This window comes from Chelon labrosus, assembly GCF_963514085.1.
Source record: "Chelon labrosus genome assembly, chromosome: 3".
Lineage (NCBI taxonomy): Eukaryota > Metazoa > Chordata > Actinopteri > Mugiliformes > Mugilidae > Chelon > Chelon labrosus.
The window spans coordinates 28,207,972-28,230,332 of NC_140339.1; the positions used below are offsets into that span (position 1 = coordinate 28,207,972).

A 22,361-nucleotide genomic window follows, 5' to 3' on the forward strand; every position below is an offset into this window, starting at 1 on the left:
ACCACAGGGGTTAACACAAAAGGAAGCACATCTATGGCCGCATTAGAGTCATGTTGTTAAACTGTGGGAGGAAGCTAGAGGACCTGGAAAAAAACCATGTATGGCCATCAAATTTAATGAACCCAGAGAGAAAAGGTCCGCTATTAAATACTCAACACTTCATTTAAGATGTTCAATTCATGCTAAGGCTGCTAGAACTGTGTTGACTCAGTTCTGTGCTAATGACTCACACTGACACATAAAATATTAGGTCAGTGGTGGTGCCACGGTCAAGGGACCAAGAAACGGTAGACTTTGACCTGGTGATGGTGCTAAAGGAGGAGTTGGAGGATTATCAAATATATGCAGAAAATATTAAGGCAGGTCATTCTATAAGTGTTGAGATACGTAAATAACCACCCAGTAGATCACCCTGACACTGTCATCACTAGAACTCAGGCCTCTTTGTTAATAACAAGATCATTTTCTGACTTCAACTTTAAAAGGACTGCAATGATCCTTGGAGATTCTATAAACAAATAAAGGTATATTTATTTTTTCAAACTGATGAATTCATTGCTCCTAATCAATGTGAGAATGAACTTTTTCCTGCTCTCTGCTTTCAGAATCTCTACAAGGGTATCTACAAGATCACATGGACCACATACCAAAGTGTCCCTGAGCACTGAACACTGAACCCCAAGTTGCTCCCAGTGCACGTCACCGGTGAGTGAATGTGTGTGTGTTTGTCAAGTGAGTAGGTGTGTTATTGTGACTGTAAAGTGCATTGAGGAGCAATAGGAAAGAAAAGTGCTACATAAATACAAGAGCTCTTACCCTAAACTCATGTAAAACACATAAAGCCAAACTACAGCAGCTTTCTACTAATGGAATGGAAACCGGTTACCGCAAATTAGATCAATACCTCTCGTCTGACCCCTTTCCCTTTTTACTCAAATGTGATGAAGTATTATCTCATCACCAAAAGTGACACAGAATGCCTACTTTTGCACTTGCATGCCACATACTGTGAACAAGGTGATACGGCCAGCTCAGTTAGTGCATGATTCTCTGGGTAAAAGATTTGTTAGGAAGTAAGTCAGAAACATCTGATGCAAGGTAATTGATTTAGACTGTTACTGAAGAATTGGATTGAGAATATCACCCGAGCTTTAAATCAAAACATTCAAAACAATAAATAATAAAGCCCCTGTCCCCAACTGATTTTGTAAAAGATTGCAGGATAAACTGGCCCTATTATTGCTTGCTGCAACTAAGGATTCCTATAAGATCTCCTCCTTTTACGTTAAGACAATCCTCCCTATGTCTGCTGTCAAAAAAAGACTAATTATGGGTGCTATGAGCCTTGCTATGGCTCAATCCCTGTCCCAACTATCTTTTCAGATGGTCAAACCTGATTCACAAAAACATGCCGGTTGTTCTGTAATGTCCATACCCTCTTAAATACAATCTACACTAACACTACTATAACTACACCCAAAAAAGTGATATTGGCCAATACTGGAAAATTTATTTATTATACGGGTACAAACTGATCTTTACCTCTTCCTGTATTTCCACTAATGACATGCAATCCAGAGTTTTCACTTTGTCACGTGGCACCCAACAGTTTACTTGACAGCCTTTCCCATATTCACTGGGATAACACCATTGACCATGCAACTTATGCTTCTTCTTAATCTTTTTTGAGAGATGACAGGTGATATACACACTTGTTGAATTGGACCGCGTCCTATTGTTGGCCACCGGTCCAGACGGGATCTGCTCAGTCTTCTCCACCTCCCAGCGTCTTTCCTCATTCACCTCTGGGATGGGTAACTACATGCAAACAGAGACACACTACCCTAAGCACAATGATTGCCATAAGGACATGCTCGAAACTAAACTTACACTAACAATTTTAACCTAAAACTGAATGACTTAAATTCTGATAATTGTTTTTCACACACAGGGACCCTAGAGTTGGCAGTTTTTTATATTGCTGTGTAAGAATAGACAGAAAAAAAAGTATACTAAAATTAATATCGACACAGACTACAATCCCAGATGAGTTTACCTTGAGGTGATTGTTGTTGGCCATTAGTTCTTCCTCTGTGTATCCAGGTAATGATGAAGGATCAGGAGGAGAAACCAGGGCTGGATGCTGTGGGCTCACAGTCAGACTGTGTGACTGGTGAGTGTCCTCACATGTGGAAATGTCCTAAAGCACATAACAATAATAAATAATGCATTAGATTAGAATGTATTAGATTATAGTATAGGGACCACTATAATATAGTTTACTGGAATGGAGAGCAGAATTTGTGCAACTGGAATCATTGAGTCTATAGATCTTCTGTAATATGACAAGACAGTCTTTAGAACTACATGCAAGGAGCCGTTTAATTCCTGAAGAGAGCCATTACCAGAAATAAAACAGTCACAGTGTTGAGTTGGCCGAGCCTTGTCGTCACATGTTAAACATTTTTTCCTACTGCTGTTTTTTTCTCATTTTTTCCCTTCGTTTCGATGTCCAGGTTTCCACAACCTTCAAGAAGTGACTTAAATAGACTTGGCAGGCCCAGCAGGAAAGATCTCCTAGCAACTAAAATCCTAAAATCTAAAATAAGAAAAGTCTGCCTTCTCAGGAGCACTGAAACGCACCATGCTGAGCTCAGTGTACCTCTGATCCAAAATGACATACGTGTGCTGCTCTGATGTATGATCTTTTACTTGACTTGGGGAACACAAAAGTGTAAGTTGTTAGAGTAGTGAAGGAGTAGTTAGTGTTTTGTACTGCTCAGTGATCAAGACAAACTCATGAAGAAAGTACAGAGAGTAGGAACAATGTACAGATATCTGTGATGTAATCATTACCCAGTGAACACTCTTTTAAAAAAGTTACCTTTGAAAATGATCAAATTAGAAGTAACTTATTTAAGAAACAAATCGTGACCTTTTTCTCCTAAAGTAATACACTCAAAATTTAATATTTTGGATTTTACAGTGGCTTTCTCTGAATACCCAGAGAGTTTACCAAACTGTCAGTGATGTCAGGTTGTGTTCAATTCTCTTTCTGTCCCTATCTGAAGTAGCTATCATTTATAGACTAGTGTCATTTAAGAATTACAACCAAATTTACATTTGGCAAGTTAAGCAAATATCCTCGAATGCCGACATTTTTTCACTGCACTCCACAGAGTGTGTGGGAAGGCTGGAAATGTGCCTGCATCTTGATAAGAATGCCATGCCCACACTGAAATAGTTACTGTCATTTTTATCCCATTGCCAGCGTCTGGGTGCTCTGTCTAGCTAGCAAATGCTCACACATATTAGAAGTTAGTATACTGAAGCCTATGCATGCATTTAACTATTTATAACGTCCACATGGATTGACCATGACATGATGAATTTAAAGATGTCAATCAATATGCAACAAATTCACCGTAGTGGGAATAAGCTGCTTGCGTTAGCAGGTCAATGCCAAAGTACAGAACCTATGGAAACTATTGATCCATTAATGTTCCAGCTACCAATAGATTGTAGACATAAATACTAATATATCAAAGACATTATGGTAGTTTGTTCTTAAAGAATAAGGGATAGAGAAGCACAATGCCTGAGCATATGATGTGTCAGTTAGTGTTACCTCAGTAAAGGCTTTAATGTGAATGCTCTTTATTCTCTCCCCGCCCATCCAAGCGCTGCTGTTCAGAAACTCTCCGTTAAAGGGTGCCAGCTTGTCTGGGCTCGGGATGCTGCAGTGTCTGCGGAGAGAAAATGCACAGAAGCAACTGAAAACAAAGAAGGCCCCAAATGTAGTGGTGAAAAAACAAAACATACTGCATGCATTCAGAAGTCTCTTTTCTTTTGAAACTAAAAGCTGTATGCTATGATGTCAGGTGTTTTTGAGTTAGCAGACTAAAGGCATCCCGAGGAGACTGTGACCCTAGCAGGACTATGGAACAGTGTTTCTATTAGTGGGTCTGCTCTCAAAGACACGCACTACTGCTACCACACATTCAGTATGTTATTCCACTGACTGACAGCAGATGGCAGTAATCCTCAAGGAATTCAGCCAGACGTCAAAAAATGGAGTACAGAAGAAAACTGTGTATTCAATAAAGATGCATATCATCAACAACACTGAGGGCCTCCTAAGACAGAACAGAGCAGGCTGATCTGGTTGAGGACGCTCAGATCATGTGTTCTAAGCTGTACAGCTGTGTCTTCTGTGCTGTGTTGTCCTGGAGTGGTGGCACTGAAATTTGTGGTGCCAACAAACTGGGCAAAATGGTGAGCTTTGTGGTGGGGGTCAAATTATCACAGACATTGCATGTATTTGCCACAAGTAGTGTACATGTTTAATATTATTACTATTATATAATAGTCCAGACTATTTGGACTCTTACTCAGTCTTGCTCATCTGTCACTGTTCTTGTTGTTTTATTTGTTATCTTTCCTTCCATGTGACCTAATGCCAACATCCTTCCAAATAATATTTTGAAAGACCTTTTTGTCATCATGATTTTTAAAAAGACTCAGTGTGATTCAGTGTGACAGTGCAACTTTGACACCACTATGTCCACTAACGCCAATTGATTATCTGGCTAAGTTGGACGTTCACTAACTTTTAGAGAACAGCAAAAAGGCTCAATTCATATATCCTTTCACAAAAAAAGTCCAATAAACGTCGTCTCAGTCTTTCAAAGAACTGTTACTGTTTGGTGTGAAACTAATGTGTAGGCTTCTGTGTCAATTACTGTTAATGAGCTGCCTGAACAGACTTCTTCTACACTATTATCACTGCTCTATAAAAATGATCAAAGCAAAGGGCAAAGCTAGGGGAAAGAAACTAAACCGTTAAAGTGTACAGCCAACATTATACTCTGGCAGGAAGTCACTTACAAAACTAATCATCAATACAGACAACACTGGTGGTGCACCATATTTAAATTGTATATATAACATAAGCCAGATAAAAGAATCTTCAACACCGAATTCTCAAGCTCAGTTGAGAGTCCTCAGAGTCACCAGTGTCAATGGCTGTCTATTCCTACATCAACAATCCAGAGCCAGGGCAAAGGCATTTTAGACACCTCCACTTTGGCACCAACAGTTGCGAGAGGTAGCTGCAGATCCTATAATGACATTTTGGGATTCTTCAACCCTAACAGCCTTTTCCTGAGGTGAATTTTCTGGAGTGACTAAAATGGGAAATCATCTGAAATCCACGCCTCACAGATAAATGATTCCTTTCATTTTTCCTTACAGATTTTAATATATTTCAAATAAAATCTGAAGGTCTTAGGTAGCCCTTTAGATCTTGACATGATGACACCACTCAGTCAGTTTCCACCTGTCATCCCTGAAGGGTGTTCATATTATTTTGGCACCTTGTCTGATTTGAAGGTGTGATCACGGGTAGCGATATACTTACTTTTTCACCAACAGTGATGTTTTCTTTCATGAGTGAGAAGCCTACATCAACTACAAAGCTGCGACAGCTACAACTGATAATGAATTAAGCTTCACTTCCTGGTTGCCTGTACAGGTCCACCAGCACTTCATTCACCTTCAAAGAGTGAATCAGTCCTTTCTTTATTAGCGATGAGTGATGACAGCATGCTTTTCTTTTGCTCATTTAGCAAAGATGAGTGTCTTTGTGTGTGTCTAACACATTCAAGCTATCACCTTTTACTCTTTCAAGGACATCACATTAAATAAAGCAAAGGACATAAAGAGTGTCTTTTATTACCTGTGCAGAGCCCCTCCATTCCTCCCCGGCTCCACATTAGTGTCTTTGTCCTCTGTCTGCACGCTGTTATCAGCCATTTGTGGACCACGCACCTCCTCAGTGGGCCCTGTGGCTACACACATCCTCCAGATACTACTCTCCTGTACACAACCAGACAAATACATACATGCCGAGAACAAGCATAAGTGGACCTCTGTACAATGCTGAAGAAAGCATACTTTATGAGCATTAAACAAACTGGGTGAGCATGACCAGACCAAGGAATAAGAAAACAACTGTATGTTTTTATAGGTGCATGAACCAGGGCATAGATTTGGGAGGATAAGCCCATGATGAAAAGTCATGTACCCCTCAATGGCTCTTAAAACAACATCATGTGACCAGGTTATATGATATAATAATAGAATGGCTGTGTCTTCAAATGAGGCTTATGGGAATTTATTTATGTCAAATACAAAGGCATCACCACGAAGGCAGCATGTTATCATGTGAAATAAAATAATCCAGTATTTAATAACCATGAACAGTACTTTGAGACAACGTGGCATATGTCGCTCTATTCACAACGTCCATTCATAAATCTCTCCTTTGACTGTGAAGGATTTAGTCTGGATTCAAAAGCCGGGAGGGTATAGGTGCGACATTGTAGCTGTCTGGTAGGCAATTAAAAGTGATTGATGTTAAATGTGGCATGAATTAGCCCCAGAGGAAAGCCCCTGCTCCATTAAATTACTCTTGAGCTCAGTTTTGGCCAGGGTTGTTTAGTAGCCTGGGCTTGAGTCCATAAAATGGTATAGTCAGCTGTAAAGTCCTCACTACGACTGGTATAATAGATATTATTGCAATAGAAATAGCAGCTTTTCTCAGTAACTTCAGATTTAGTGCATCATGTTACTTGACAATGATACATGAGCTGCATAGCTGAAGGGATGTCAGTGTTGACCCATCACTTCGGTCCAGGCAGAAATATCTTAACAACTGCAGTATGCAACACTAATGTGAGGGATAAATATATCTGACAATGCATTGTCAGATATATTTATTCCTCACATTAGTGTTCCCCTCATAAGGGAGACTGTATCCAATTTCCTTTTTGTTCAGCACTATAATCAGGTCAATTAAAAATACATACATAAATGAATAAATACATAACATTCCTATCAGTCTCAGCTGTACTTTGGGTTTTGTGGTCTTAGTAACGTGCCTAACTGAGACAGTGACCAGGTGAACATCACTTGCTCCACATACATTAGCACACAGCACCAATGCTAACATAATACACTTATGGTCAGCCTAAATTATGTTAGAGCACAAGATGCGGACATATAATTCGATTTAATGCTTCAATGGTATGAATAACGTGTTACTAAATGAATAAGGTCATTTCCCTTCCTTCAAAGAGAAAAAGTAAATAAAACAATGTTCACTCAGTCATACAGCAGTATGCACTGCAGGATGAGCATTGCATGTAATGTATTCACATGACATGCTCGCGCCACTGCAACAAGGAGTGTACTGCCTGAACAAGTTTGCAGGCTCAGTACATCTTAATTTAACAAAAGTTTAGACATTTGCTTAAAACAGCAGCTATTGAAGCATAACCAGTGATGCACATTAGCCCAGATCTAAATATTATTATAAGGTTAGTATTGACCATTATCAAAAACTAGTGTCAGTTTAACCTGTGTGTACAGCCAATAGCAGTTTTTAAACAGTATCAGTCACTCATTTATGTACGGTGAGTGACGAGTGACTGTCAGTCGAACCGTACTCAACATTAGTGGAATGTGCTGTGAGGTTGAGCTGTAGAAACGGAACATCACAACAAACCCTGTCTTTGTCTGAATGGCTGACATTCAAGCTGGCCAATCTACCAACACACCAGCACCGGGCATGTGATTATCATTTCATTTAGACGAGAAACATTCTCCGCAGCAAACGAGAAGAAGAAAAAAAAAACACTAATTTCTGCATGAAAATAGGCGTTTTGGGTTTTGGGCTAAATCAACTGTCTAGAAGAACTTGTAAGATTGTCTGATTGTTTCCATCAGTCACCAGGCTAGAACGAATCGCTCTTTACCGGGAGGCTGAGGCATGTGTGTTGAAACACGTGTTGAACATGTTGCTGTCAGTGTGAAATGAATATTGGAATTCATCCGCGTATAAACCTCAAGGTCAGGAAGCTCACTATGGCCAAAGGCTGTGACACAACGCTGAACGCAAACACCTTGTGACACAGTACTAAATAGCAATATTATTAGGAAACACTGCATGAAGCACTGTTGCTATATTTATCTGCAATGCCGGATTAAACAAATCACTTGGTCAGACCTCAAGCATATCTTGAAGACATGAATTCTTGGATGATGTGTCATTCCTCCTACTTACTAAATTTAGAATTAAAGTTGCAGTATTTGAATCCTCGTAATTATGACATTCCTGTTTCACAATCACAATATTTTATAGAACAAACCGCAGTTGTACCTTGATGCTGAAGGACCTCCTTAAGCTCCTTTTGTTTTCCCTGAGTGCGGTTGTTTGATGCTGGTTTGCTGCCTCGGTGTCGCCTCTTTTCTCCGTGGGTGATTGCTGGGTCGTCCTCCATTGTCCGTTTTGTGCATCCTTGCACCCTGTGTGATCCCCAGAAACCCCGTTTGACGTCCAGCTTGAACCCCATGTCCTGCACTCATCTGAGACTTCGCGTGCATGTTTCTCCTCTGGACAGTCATCGTTAGTCTTAGAGTGACACAGGATCAGGGACCTGGACGGTCAGTGACAGTCAGAAAGTGAATTCCAGTGATTAAATGACTAGAATAGCAGCATAGTGAGACTGGAGTAGTGCAAACATAAAAGCCATATGGATGTGGAAGAACATGCATGGCACAAGTGACATAAAAAAGTACTCAAACTTCCTTACAGTATATCTGGCTGTCATAATACTTATATTCTTTTCTGGCCTCTGCTGTGTAAAGGTAAGTAACCAAACTTTTAAATGTTGCACGCTTCCTGCATAGCTCCACCTCTAAGCCTCTGAGCGACACTCCATACATACCTGGAGAGCATGGCCAGCTTCTTGGAGCGGTGGTTGTAGCTGCTGGTTGGGTTGTTGTTGCTGCTTTTCCCCTGGTCCCTGCTTCTCCTCTCCATCCTCCTAGCAGCCGCCGTGCAAGCTTTCCTCCTCTGGTGGGAGTATCTCTGAGGCATGGCTGTCAGTGAGTGTGTATGTGTGTGTTCCGGGTGCTCAGGAACCAACACACTCCTCCCCTCCAGCCTGAAGCCTAATGGAGTGGGACGCTCTGGAGGGCAATTAGAAAATTCAGTTAGGACAGTCAGACTGCATCCATGTGTAAGTGTTCTGAGAAACTGCTGAGGCAATTGTGGAGGCTCACAGAAATAAAAGCGCTTTTCTTTGCCGGCTTTGAAAAAAAGGAAAGTTCTCCTCGGTTGTCCTCATGACAGCAGCCTAATCAGACTGTTGTTGAGAGAAACACAAAAACGACAACTCAGAGTAGCACAGATCGGGCTTAGTCCAGTATCTGTTTTTCCCGTGTACATCTGTACTGTGTGGGAACAGATAATGATGTTAGCCATGGCCTACTGGTCCCATTAATGGGCTGGAGTGAATGATGGTCTACACACACTTCACACTCCAGAGAGCACTACAGGATGACCCTCAAATACATTATACATGCTAGTGTAGATGGCCTCTCACACGCCTTGAACACTTAGTAAACAATGTGCAGAGGCTCTTTAACCGAAACCCAGAAGGCCTTTGGTCTGACGTCATTATTTTGCCACTTCCTCTCCTAGCTCCCTCTCAGAGCCTGACTGGCCTCTGTTGTGATGTTCATTCATTTATTCATGCATCTTCTGCAACCACTTGTCCCGTGAAGGGCCGTGGGGGGGGCTGGAGCCTATCCCAGCTGTCATTGGGTGAGATGACATTGGGTACACCCTGGACAGGTCGCCAGTCCATCACAGTGCCCAAACAAGAATTTTCCATCTATTGACATTTTATTCAGCAGGGTCAACATTCCTTGTATTGTTGTTGAAGTACATGCAGACTATGCTTTCTTGTCTAAATGTCAAAAAAGATAACACTTTTTAAACTTCCATACCCATTTCTTTTTCACATGACAAACTAAACCGCTCAGGCCAAACATTAAAATCACTGACAGAAGTAAATAACATTGACCATCTTGTGACAATCCAGTGTTCTGCTGGGAAACTTTTGGACCTGGCATTCATGTGGATGTTACTTAGACATGTACCACCCACCTAGACCAGACCAGACACCCCCACCCCATAGCAATGACACTCCTTGATGGCAGCAGCCATCCCCAGCAGGATACAGCCTGACACAGACACACACACAAAAACGCTTTAGGAACAACTCAAAAAACATGAAGAACAGCACAAGGTGTTGACCTGGCCTCCAAATTCACTAGATCCCAAACTGATCAAGTATCTGTGGGATGATCCACAGAGGCCCCTCCCCTCAACCCATACGACCCAAGGGCCCCCACTAACAACATTCTGTTGCCAGACACCACAGGACACATGAAGCATGGCAGCCATATATATTCCAGAGGGCATGATATAAAGCTCTAAGTAGTCATTATAAAAGCAGCGGTCAGTGGAACACAGCAGAGACAGCAGTGAACTATGCCAGCAAAGAACTGACAGAAGCCCTTGAGAACGAGTGGCATATGGTAGTGGAACAAGAGCAACAGTGTCATAAGCATCAAAATATAACTGCATTACAGCACTCGCACCCTACAAATGTAACAATTAAAGTGGCATACCATCAGTCACTTTTAAATCTTACCACCGCTGTACAGGACGTTAAAGGCCCAGCTCAGGTCTCTGCTTGAGGTCAATGCAGACCTCAAGTGGTGCGTTCAAGTTACTACAACAAGTAGGAAGCTAATCATGAAAAAAGTAGAGATTTTTTAAAGGGAAGATAAAAGCCTAATGTGTGTGTTATCCCATCGTGTAATTATGCTGAATAAACCTTACAATTATTCCAGTCAACCCCATCCACTATACAAAAAAGTTTGACAATCCGTGGTCTAGAAGTTTCCAGTACAGGCGTTTCACGTTAAAATCTCATGAAGTTAATAGTGGAAAGCACTCTGTAGAGAACTCTTTAAGCTATGACTCTGTATCTTTGGTTTGAGCTTGGCGAAGGAGTTGTAAATATCGAAGTGCTCCGTGCAGCTGGCTGATGTGGCTGGAGGCCCATATGCTGACAAATGCCTCTCTGTGCTGTGAATACTACAGCGTGCAGGTGGAATATAACAGAGCTCCACAAACCAAATATGCTGTTTGAGACATGTAGGGAGCTGGAGTCTCACCAAAACACTAAAATGATGAGTTTTATTAATTGCATGCACACGTAGATTGTATCGTAACAGTATGCAACATAAATTAAGTATGTGATAATGGAATGCTAAATAAATAAATGTCTGATAATTACTACCAGGCTCCGCTGAACGGATATAGAAGCAAAAGCTTTAGTTTCTGGTGTATCAGTGGCTCTGACCCTGGAAGTGTGTTAGCAATTATTGAGCATTAGTCTGCTGTTCTGTAGCCCAGATAGACAGGAAGCACAGACACAGATCTCTCTGCTAGAGGTCTGTGTGCACCACATACTCCATCTCTCCCTCTCTCTATTATGCTCTCTTCGCTGGCTTCTATATTCTGCAGCTGGGAGCATGCGAGTGGAGGGAGTACTCTTACAGTAGTAGGATGGAAATCAGTATCATCTATCATCAGCCACAACATTATGACCGGACAGGAGAAGTGAATAACACAGACTATCTTGGGACAATTTAATGTTCTGCTGGGAATCCTTGGGGCTTGTCATTCATGTGGATGTTACTGGCATGTAGCACCCACCTAGACCAGACCAGACACCCCCACCCCATAGCAATGACACTCCTTGATGGCAGCGGGATGCAGCCTGACACACACACAAAAACTGGTTAAAAAAAAAAATGAACAAAACAAAGGCCCCCACTAACAACATTCTGTTGCCAGACACCACAGGACACCCTCAGAAGGACCATGTCCATTCTCTGAGTCACAGCTGTTGTGGAGGCACAAGGGACGCCTACACAATATTAGGAAGGAAGGTGGTCATAATGTTATGCCTTTGTCTATCATTACTTAAAAAATTAAGTATAGCATCAAGTCAGTTAAACTCTGGGATACCGATGTAGTCAGTTAAGTAGCAGAAGGGGTTGTTAATCAGTTTCAGCTGCTTTGGTGTAAATTAAATCAACACCAGGTTCACTAGAGGGGCAACAGTAAGATGACCCCCAAACCAGGAATGGTTTTACAGGTAGAGGCACTGATATTTTTTTCCTCCTCATCGTTTCTGCTTTTTACTACTTTTGTATTTGGCTAGGGTCATTGTCGCTAATGGTAGCATGAGTTGATGCCTGGACCCTTCAGAGGTCGAAAAAGGCAGTCCAACTCCTCCAGGATGGCACATTACTGCATGCCATCGCCAGAATGTTTGCTGTGTCTCTCAGCACAGTCTCAAAACAGAAGGTCCTCAACCCATCAGCAGGACGGGTATCTGCTTCTTTGTGCAATGAGGAACAGGAGGAGCACTGGAAGAACCCTGCAAAATGACCTCCACTGGTGTGAACGTCTTGGACCGAACAATTAGAAACAGACTTCATGAGGGTGGCCTGAGGGACGGACGTCCTAGTGGGCCCTGTGCTCACTGCCTGGCACCGTGGAGCTCGACTGGCATTTGCCATAGAACACCAGAACTGGCAGGTCCACCACTTGCACCCTGTGTTTTTGACAGGCGAGAGTAGGCTCACCCTGAGCACATGTGACAGATATGAAAGACTCTGGAGAAGCCGTGGAGAGCGTAATGTTGCCTGTAACATCATTCAGCATGGCCGGTTTGGTGACGGTGTGGGAAGGCATATCCATGGAGGGACCCCGACTGCCATTAAGTATCGGGATGAACTCCTTGGAGACATTGTCAAACCCTACACTGGCTTCCTCCTGGTGTACGACAATGCCCAGCCTCATGGGGCGAGAGTATGCAGGCAGTTCCTGGAGGATGAAGGAATTGATTCGCTCGCCTGCTCTAAATCCAATAGAACACATCTAGGACATTATGTGGCATCCTCTCGTTCTTAATACATTATTAGTATCAATATCCAGCATCAGTGTTTCTCCCTTTGAGAGCTGATGTGTTTTCAAAGTGTTCCTTTAATTTTTTTGAGCAGTGTGTATTGGTGTGTGTGTGTTCTATTTGCCACTAACACAGGGGCTCCCTTCTAACAGAACCTGATTGAGAGAAAGTGGGTGGGGTGCGCAGCGGAACAACGTGTGTGCTGTTTGGAGTTTTCACTGGGGATTTTTCCAGTCCGTGAGACAGAGCAGGACCTATAGAGTACAGCCAAGAGAGTCATCTGAAAGGAAAACTTCAGCTGCAAATGAATAATCCACCACTTTTCCAAGGTGCCAAATTTGGGTCTGAAAGGGACACAGCTGATCTAATTCCCGTTCCGTAAATGATGTCACATTCTCAGGGGAGGCTCTGCTAGTCTGGCCTCTGCTGTATTAGTGTCGAATGACAACTGCGTGCTGTGTATGGCCATGTGGTTGTATCTCAGATTTTGCGTGGCGGTGGGGAGAGCAGAGAAGAAGAGGGAACTGGCCTCACTGGCCTGTGCTCTAAATGTTGCCTTGGAATGGACATAGACAATGTTATGTAATTTGTTTTCCTAAAAAGATCTGTCTCTACACTGGTCCATGAATCCGCACACGCTTTATTAGGTTATTCCGCACACCCAGCCCCCAGAACAACAAGTGCAGCATTTAACTTTCCTGCTCTGCAACTAATTTTGACAGTTACACAATACTGAGAGACTGATACTCCTTCTTTTGCTCTTCTGTCATATATCCTCATGCATGCACGTGACTTTGGATTCCAGTCTCAGAGACACATGGTTCTGATAATTCCTGTTGGACTTATATTGCTAAAAACAATCCATTGGCAGTGGAAGTTCTTACTCACCGTAGTCGATCATCATACTGAAGGTGCAAACTGGGAATCAAAAAGCGCTTCACTCCAGACAGAAAGGCAGATGTTCAGACAGAACATCCGGTCAGACACCGACGTATCACTCAGAGCATGGCTTTCTCGCTGTGATTCATCTGGGGTAATGCGCCTGTACCTCTTCTCCTCCCCTGTCTTCCTCCTCCTCCTCCCACTTTTGCCTCCCCTCCTGCCTGGAGAACACAACAGTGTGTCTCAGAAAGGCATGGCTCCCCAAAATTACTGCCCCTTTCCTGTGAGCCCGCTCCAGAGAGGAAAACACACCGCAGTTAGCTGGGCCTGACCTCACACCTACTTTGCGTCACACACTGGTTGTAGTCTTTTACAAGGTTCTGTGAGTGTGTCTGTGTGTGTGTGTGCCCACAGGGTACGTACTGTGTGCTGCAGAGGATGAATAGAGTCTCTGTGGAACACTCTAGTTTACATAGAAACACACACTCTTCATTTGAGTGCATGTGTGTGTGTGTGTGTGTGTGTGTGTGAGACCCTAGTTTTCTGTCTGGCTCAGTGGTGGGCAGCAAACACACAAAACCGGGCTGAATTTGGTGGAAGCTGTGGACGCAGGGAACCATTTTTGGTTGAACTCAGTTTGCTTTAGACAGTCTGTGATGGGAGGTGAGGCCTTTACAGGGTTTGGTATGTGGTTTAGGACATGGACGAACATTAAATGCGGGCTATTTCCAAACTCAGAGGAAACCAACATTCTTAACAAAAAGGGTGGTGTCCAGGAGGAGCTGCGCAAACTTTTTTTTTTGTCTCACAAACCCCTCTATGGTGAGTTTTAAGGCTTCCAAAGAATATTTTTCAGATAAAACAAATTGTATATTTATCATAACAAAAGACAAAAGGTAATATTAATAATAATGATTAATAATAAAATCAATGTTCACATCATAATTAGGTGTAAACTGTTTTTTGTAAAGGGCATGAAAACTTTAAGTAAAAGAGACCTCCATTTACCATGCACAGCTCTTGCAGTGACTCAGAAAATAAAAAGTGTGTCTTTATAGATCCATATAACCAGTTTCTTTAGCTTCCATGCCCATAAACAGGATTTTGCAACAGTTGCAAACATTTGTGGATGCTCATGATTGATGACTCAGATGTTGTGTGCGTGGAGAATGTGTCATGTGCTTTGCTGTGGCTCCCTCTAGCGTCTCAGATGCGTAACTACGGTTGGTTGGGGTTAAACCCATACAGTAAATTCCTTTGACAGCGAGGAGTTAGAGTTTGTAAGAACAGTTTACCTACAGGTGTCTGTGTACAGGAAGTAGATATCCAAGTGAACTATATATGAGTTATTAAAAGCTCCAAATAAAACTGCAGGTGGGTTTGTTATAGTGTGTGACAATTCTTTACGCGGTTTGGTTGGCAGACACCCGCTCTACTTTTTTGACTCGTAGTTATCCATTCCTACATGAATTCATAATTATCCAACCTACCTATGTTACCTCTTATAGTCAATCATTTATACCAACTAACTCACCTGTAACAAACCTACCATTGTCACTTAACGTTTTATGCCTATGTGCTCTTGTTATTCCTGTTACATTAACTTTATAAGCACTCCGTATGCTCACTAAACATTTATACAATGAATATTTTGAATTCCAGCTCTATCCATTCTTTTTTATTCACTATCAGTCCCTCATGTAACATGCATCAGCTAAACCTTGTGCTCTTGTTTGTTTCATGTTTAGATGCAGCATGTATGTTTTGATCAGATGTACTTATTGTCTTGTTACTCCTGCTGCTCTCCTCCCCTCTCCTCCTCTCCTCCTCTCCTCTCTGTTCTCACTTTATTTGGCTGGCTGACCAGATGGGTCCCTCCATATGAGCTGGTTTCTTCTCAAGGTAAGAGTTTTCTTGCCACCGTCATGTTAGTACTTGATCTGGGCGTTTCAGGCTGGGTTTTGTAAAGCATCTTGAGGCCATCTGTCAAGGTCAATTACATTGCGTTTAAGTGTGCTATATAAATAAACTTGACTTGACTTGACTTGACTTGTTATTGGTATGTAAATAAAATTTTATTTAATTGCAAGCAATCTCTGTCACTGCTGTATTTTTTTTTTTCTGTCACAGTTTGTTTGTCTGAACTGACTCTCTAAACTGCCCTGCTTTTTCACATGCTGCATCACCTGGCTTTCCCTGCCTACTGCTGACTTGCCTCCACTCTGCTCATTAGTTCTTGAATATACAGTATATACTATGCCATAGTATTCTTATATTCTGACAATTCTAGAACACATCTTTTGCTTGATCCCTTTGCCTGCCTGCCTGCTCTGTAATGTATGTCGTGCATTCAGCTCGATTATTTGAGTCATAGTACTGAGACTACAATTTGTCAGCATATGCCTCGTTCAACAATTTATGTTTCACCAGGATGATAGATCAGAGATTGTAACCGTCACACTGTGTGGCAAGGAGTGGAGGACAAAAATGCAGACAGACGGGGGAGGAAGGAGCAGGAAAGAAAAAAAGTTCGATGAAACTTGCTTTCCACATAACAAAAGACGTTGCAACGATAAGGCAGGGTAATTCAAACAATCAGACTCTATGCAAACAAAGGTAATCCAACAGAAGTACCAAGAAATGACAAAAACCACACATTCCACAGAAAGTCCACAAGGAACAGGAAAAGCAAGTAAACAAAACAGAAGAACTGACAAGAACCAAATGCAAAGACGGGACTATATATACAGTCAGGGGCTGATAAGAGAGGGACAGGTGAGACTAATGAGGAGAGGAGGATAAGTGGAGCACAGGCGAGAGCTATCACACAGGAGGAGAAAATACAAAGACAGGAAGTAGAACTATGTCAATATGAAACAAGAATCTCAATACCATGACAGTCACAGTATTTCTAGTTATTTTATATCATAAATATGAGTAAAGTAAAATAAAGTTTGTAATACACTCATATTATTTTAGTTAATTCGTAGCATGTAGGAGAATCAAAGGAAATATTAAAGTACCTCAATCTATTTAAGTACTTCAGTAAATGTGCTTAGGTACTTCAGTGTATGATGGGAATCATTTTCCTGTGTTTTATGCTTGAAAATGTAATGTCACATGTAATCTTCTGTGGTTAATAGGAACATTAGAGGTTTAAAACCAACCTGTGTGTTGTAAATGTTACACCATTTATTATGATATAAAAGTAAATGCCTTTTGTTTCCTCCTGGCCTGGATGTCTCAGTGGAGAAATGAACTCAACCACAGTGATCTAATAGCACACAGTAGACAGGCTGTGTGTCTGTACGGCACTGTGTGAAGGAAATGGACCACACCTCAGAGAAAAAAGAGGGTAAAAACATCCCCAGTAAACAGCCTGAGAGCAGGAAACTCTCTCTGTTCTATTTGGCCCTGACCGGACAGCGTTTCACTTCCATCTCTGGGCTGACTCAGTAGACACTGCAGGGCTATGCAGAACTGGACCTTTATTTAAACAATACAGTGTTCCCCTCCCTCTCCTGAACAATGAATGAAGTAGATCTGCTTTGGACATCTGTCCAAAAAAGATGTATTGTCTTTTAGTCAATTCAAATCTCCCTATTTTCACTTTCAAATGAATGATAAATGATATTTTTTTCTGTCATTCTTTCCTTTACTGGCAGTGACAGTTCCAGATGTCCTTGCTTACACCCACTTTTGGAATTGGGTTTTGCAGACCATTTTGCACACGTGTTGAGGTAGGAAGGAACTACAGTGGATCTGGGTTGACAGATCCTGTATTGTTTAAGGTAAATACGTTAAGTTGTGTTAGCGTAGCCATAGCCACTGCTTTTTTTTTTTTTTTTTTTTTTTTTTTTTTACAGGTATTTGTACTGGACCAGGCTAATGAGTAAATGCTGCGTAGAAAAGCGTTTTGTCAAGTGGGTGTGACCCCCTTAGTCCTCATATCTTAGTTTCTTTTCCTGTTTTTACTGGTTAAACAGGATGGTGTACATATGATGTGCCATTCTTACCCTTGTGGTGGTGTATTGTGGTAACTGTGCACTTCAATTTGGTGGCTAAGATTGTCATGATACTTTTTAGACTTATTTCTGTTTGATTTTCCATGTGCTTCTTGTTCATTCATTCATCTTCTGTAACCGCTTGTCCTGTGAAGGGTCGCAGGGGTCTGCTGGAGCCTATCCCAGCTGTCATCGGGCGAGAGGCGAGAGGCGGGGTACGCCCTGGACAGGTCGCCAGTCTATCTCAGGGCTAACACAGAGAGACAATTCAATTCAATTTTATTTATATAGCGTCAATAACAATACAAATTGTCTCAAGACGCTTTACAAAAACCCGGCCTGAAACCCCCAGAGCAAGCCTGAAGGCAACGGTGGCAAGGGAAAAACTCCCTTTTAACAGGAAGAAACCTCGAGCAGAACCCAGCTCATATGGAGGGACCCATCTGCCTAAGGCCAGCCGGGTACAGACAGAAGAAAGAGAGAAGAGAACAGCAAAGAGAGAAGAGAAGAGAACAGCAAGATAAACATACATCTGTCACAGATACACATATCTGACTAAAGTGTACATGTGGAATCTTATGATACAAACTGATGATGTTACATGACAGTTTGAAAATGTAAGAGGAATCATAGGCAGGTTGGAGAATTGTTCATTCAGGTATGCAGTAGACAGACAACCATTCACACTCACATGCACACCTACGGCCAATTTAGAATCACCAGTTAACCTTTTTCCCTGCTTGTAGGATCGTTTGCTCCTCCATCATTAGAACTGTATATACTCCTGGTTCATTGTGTTATTTAGCTTCTTTTGTGTTTTGCATTTCTTCATTGTCCCCATTTTCTTTTGTTGGACAGTCTTTTGTTTGGGCTCAGTTTGGATTACTTGCTAATCAATGCAGCATCTTTGTTAGTTTCATTAACAGATCATCATACTAGGTCATCATATAGTCATATAGTAAATGTCTTTAACAGACTTTTGTTTTCTCATTTGGCTTCATTTGTTTGTGTCCTGCGTTTGGAACCTACCACTTTTGGTTCAATCGAGACAGTAGGGGCTGACCGCAACTGGGCACAGTGGATACAAACAACCACATGGCTGAGCTTTTACTTACTTTACTCCACATATAGGATATTATTGAGGATATCTGACACACTGAGCACTGGCTGAAAGGTAGGTTCTTAGTTAAAGAGTAGTTTAAGAGTATTCTACCAGCGTGCTGTGATGGCCCTTTCAGCCACCTTACCTATAAGACCCTCAAGGCCCCCTGCCCTAACTCACACGTTGCTCGCTGACATACCTGTTGTCTCAGAGCGGGTTCCACTGTCAGCTGGTGCACCTCTGTTCCCATTTCTTGTTCTGTTGCCACAGCTCCTGTTTTTTTGTTCCTTGTTCTTTCAACATCACCTCTTCTCCAGGCTCTTCCAATGTCAGATCTGTCAGGGTCTACAAGCATTGCCCTTGCAGTTGCTGCCACAAGTGTCCTGGCTCCACGCCCTGAGGGTCTTTCCAGCCACCCTTCTGCCCATCCTACAGGGGTGTTCTGTTCTTCCAGAGAGGTTTTCGTCCACCAGAGATGGTCTTTCTTGCTTAGCCTTCTGAGGGTCTTTTCCATCGCTGTTGGACCATACTGTCTCATTGGCCTCCAGCCCAAGCCCCTGAGTGGCCCTTCCTGTCTCCCTAACCCCCTAAACTCTGTTTCCCTCGCTCATATTTTAGCATCTATACTCCCAGTTGTAGATTTGTATGTAATGAGAGTGTTTTCCAGTTGCAGAAAATGTTTTTAAAAAAGCACATGTTAAAGAATGTAGTTAATATATGAATGGCATCCTGTCCCTCAAGTCGACATGTGGTATCTGAATAGGGTGTAAACGCAAGCTGGAATTCCAGAGTTTGACTGTAAAAGCTTAGCAACAGAATTTCCTTGCTTTAAAGCTTTTGGAGGTCCACTTTGACAATGTGTTTTGTGATACTGACTTGTGATATGATAAGTCATTGCACAAACAGTCCAAAGGAAGGTAGATTTTAACACTGGATGTTAAGAAGCAGCTACCGTGAGGTGGAAGATGTACACTGACACTCTACTGACAAGACAAGGCAATCCTTCAGGGCCATAGAGAGTTTCTTTAAGAAAACAGACACTCTGCACAGAATTAAAGACAATATAAAGAAAAAGCACAGTAGTTGAAGCCAAAAGTTGTATTTCTGATACAGGAGAAAGAATGCAGACCTTGGACCAGGCTATGCTAAACTTCTTGAAGCTACCAATGAGACTGGAAGCTACTCACCAAGAGAATTCTCTGTATAATGGTCAGAAGATAATTCCCCATTGGCGATGGCTTTTGTGAGAAATTTTGCCAAAACAGAAACTGGAAATTTGTGATACAAAATCTCAAGACTGAAAAGGGCCCTGGGTGCCCCCTGGGAGTCCCTTGGTCACAGCTGAAGAGGAAACATTAAAGATAAACTGTCAGAAAAGGTGTATATGAAATATGAGGAGAGATGAATGAAGAAGAATGATTTTGAACCATAGCCTCACCCAAGAGGTTTTCAGAAGCTGACAGGAATACACAGAGACATAGAAGATGTTAAAGCGTAAGTAAGATAGACATGTGCCCAACTCTGTAGAGGTGACCACCAGGTACGTTGTGAAGGCAGATCCCCCCATGATTTATTTTAACCCCCACTGAAGAGGACAGACAGAATCCAATACCTGATACCTGAGCTTTGAAATTAAGAGAGGATACAACCAGGACACAAAAATAAAGTTGGATGCTTTCAGAGGAGTGTAACATGCTGATACACTTGTTTTAATCCTGGAATCACACTACGCCGTGGTAACATCGTTACATATTACTTATGTAATAAACTCCTGAAGGTGGAAGCAACTGGGATCAAATACACAGTGACGCAGTGATAGTGAATAGATGTTGCAATCTATAATAGGCAACAAGAGTATGTCTAAAGGAAGCTAATCCTTAATTTTTGTACAATGATAATAAAGACATTCTATTCTAATCTATCACTAGAAATCGTGTTAAATTAGGTTAGAGAAAACTCTAACAAAGAACCTTATTTCAAAATTATATTACACTGCCAATGCTTCAAAAGTGGCTTTAAATTCAGAATCAGACCATCCCTGTGTAAAATTCAGCTACATTAGTCTTGCAAACCAGGACAGTGTTCAGTGACTACAGTATGTGTATCTAACTGGAAAGTCCTGTACATGGGTAACATGAATGAGAAAGAGCTGGGCCCACAGGCAGAGGGGATGCATGACGTCATACCTTTTGAATGTTACTGCTGGTTCACATTAGCACACATGAACACACACTGACACACAAACACACTCACAGGACTCTGAAGCCCACTACGTGGACCCTCATGAGTATGTTTGGATAGTATATATATATATAGTTTCTGTTTTAATGATGATGCTGCTGATCCCATGCAATACATTTATTTATTTTTTTTGAACTTATGATATGACACCACTGTGAATGTTTTCCATCCTGTTGATTAGGTGCAGAGTCATTAAGCTAACTTAGAAAATGTATACATTATTGTGGTGTTTTAATAAACTATATGCTAAGACAACAGCCGTTGAACTGCGGTGACGTTTACCGGACGTATTATTGTCATTACACGTACACAGCCGTGAAACACTCATGCTAGGCTTGCTGTAGACAGAGCGTCTCTATCGGTCGCTGTACCCTAACGGATACACAATACGTTAGTCATACACACTCTCTAGTGTTGTAAACTCTGTAAACACTACAATTATAAATATATCTCTGGTGACATATTGATCATTTTGGGGCTGTCCAATGCCTCATATCACCCAGTAGCTCAGGAGGTTGCATTGTTCCTACTGTAAATATTAAAAATTCTATCTTTATATACTGTACTTGTACCTAGATCAAGATGAATTCTGCCTTATGCAAACACAAACTCTTGTATGTATAAACATATGTGGAAATAGATCTGATTCTGCTTAATTGTGCATAATGACATATATTTAATTGTGCATGAATGGTTTGAGACTTGTATATGATGTTGATACTTATATTGCCTTTTAATACAAAGTTAAAGGCACTTCTGAAGTGTTTTGAAGCACCCTCCAGTCAGGATGAGGAGCCATCCACCTCCTCCAATTAAGTTATATTATTCTGTATTTTATTTGTATTTTCTAGTTGTATGCATGTTTGTGAGAAATCTGTAATCTGTGGCTCCCAGGGTGCTAAACAGGCTACAAATGCCTCCGCTCAAATCCTTTCCAAGGACCTTATTGTTTTATCTGACTATGTGCGGGCTTCCTCCATGCCTGCTCTCACTTCCTCCTGGACGGGGCGGCATTGAGTCTTATCATAAATGGGATTAGGGATGCTCCTGTTCCTGCTTGTCCAGGTGTCAGTGTATCCAGAAGTGCGCTGTGCCTCAGCATCTGCCAACAAAAAGCAATAAAAGCACAAGCGTAAATAATAATATCGTGATCTGGTAAGTGTCTGGGTAAGCCCTGTCAATGAGTGAGCACGCACAACATGAGAGCCCTGGAAGTGGCTCAACAAAATGGAA

General features: G+C 41.7%; 1 protein-coding gene across 1 annotated transcript in view; it reads right to left on the reverse strand.

Moving 5' to 3' along the window:
• The window catches only part of il16 (interleukin 16), a gene marked incomplete at its 5' end in the record, with an annotated part of 33,854 nt that extends 20,054 nt beyond the window's left edge, over window positions 1–13,800 (reverse strand). Inside the window, 7 exons of the mRNA XM_084541924.1 lie at window positions 1,713–1,818; window positions 2,057–2,200; window positions 3,629–3,746; window positions 5,738–5,877; window positions 8,222–8,498; window positions 8,790–9,033; window positions 13,788–13,800. Of these exons, the coding sequence (XP_084398050.1) occupies window positions 1,713–1,818; window positions 2,057–2,200; window positions 3,629–3,746; window positions 5,738–5,877; window positions 8,222–8,498; window positions 8,790–9,033; window positions 13,788–13,800 (1,042 nt within the window). The remainder of the gene's footprint in view (window positions 1–1,712; window positions 1,819–2,056; window positions 2,201–3,628; window positions 3,747–5,737; window positions 5,878–8,221; window positions 8,499–8,789; window positions 9,034–13,787) is intronic.
• Between the last annotated feature and the right edge of the window lie 8,561 nt (window positions 13,801–22,361).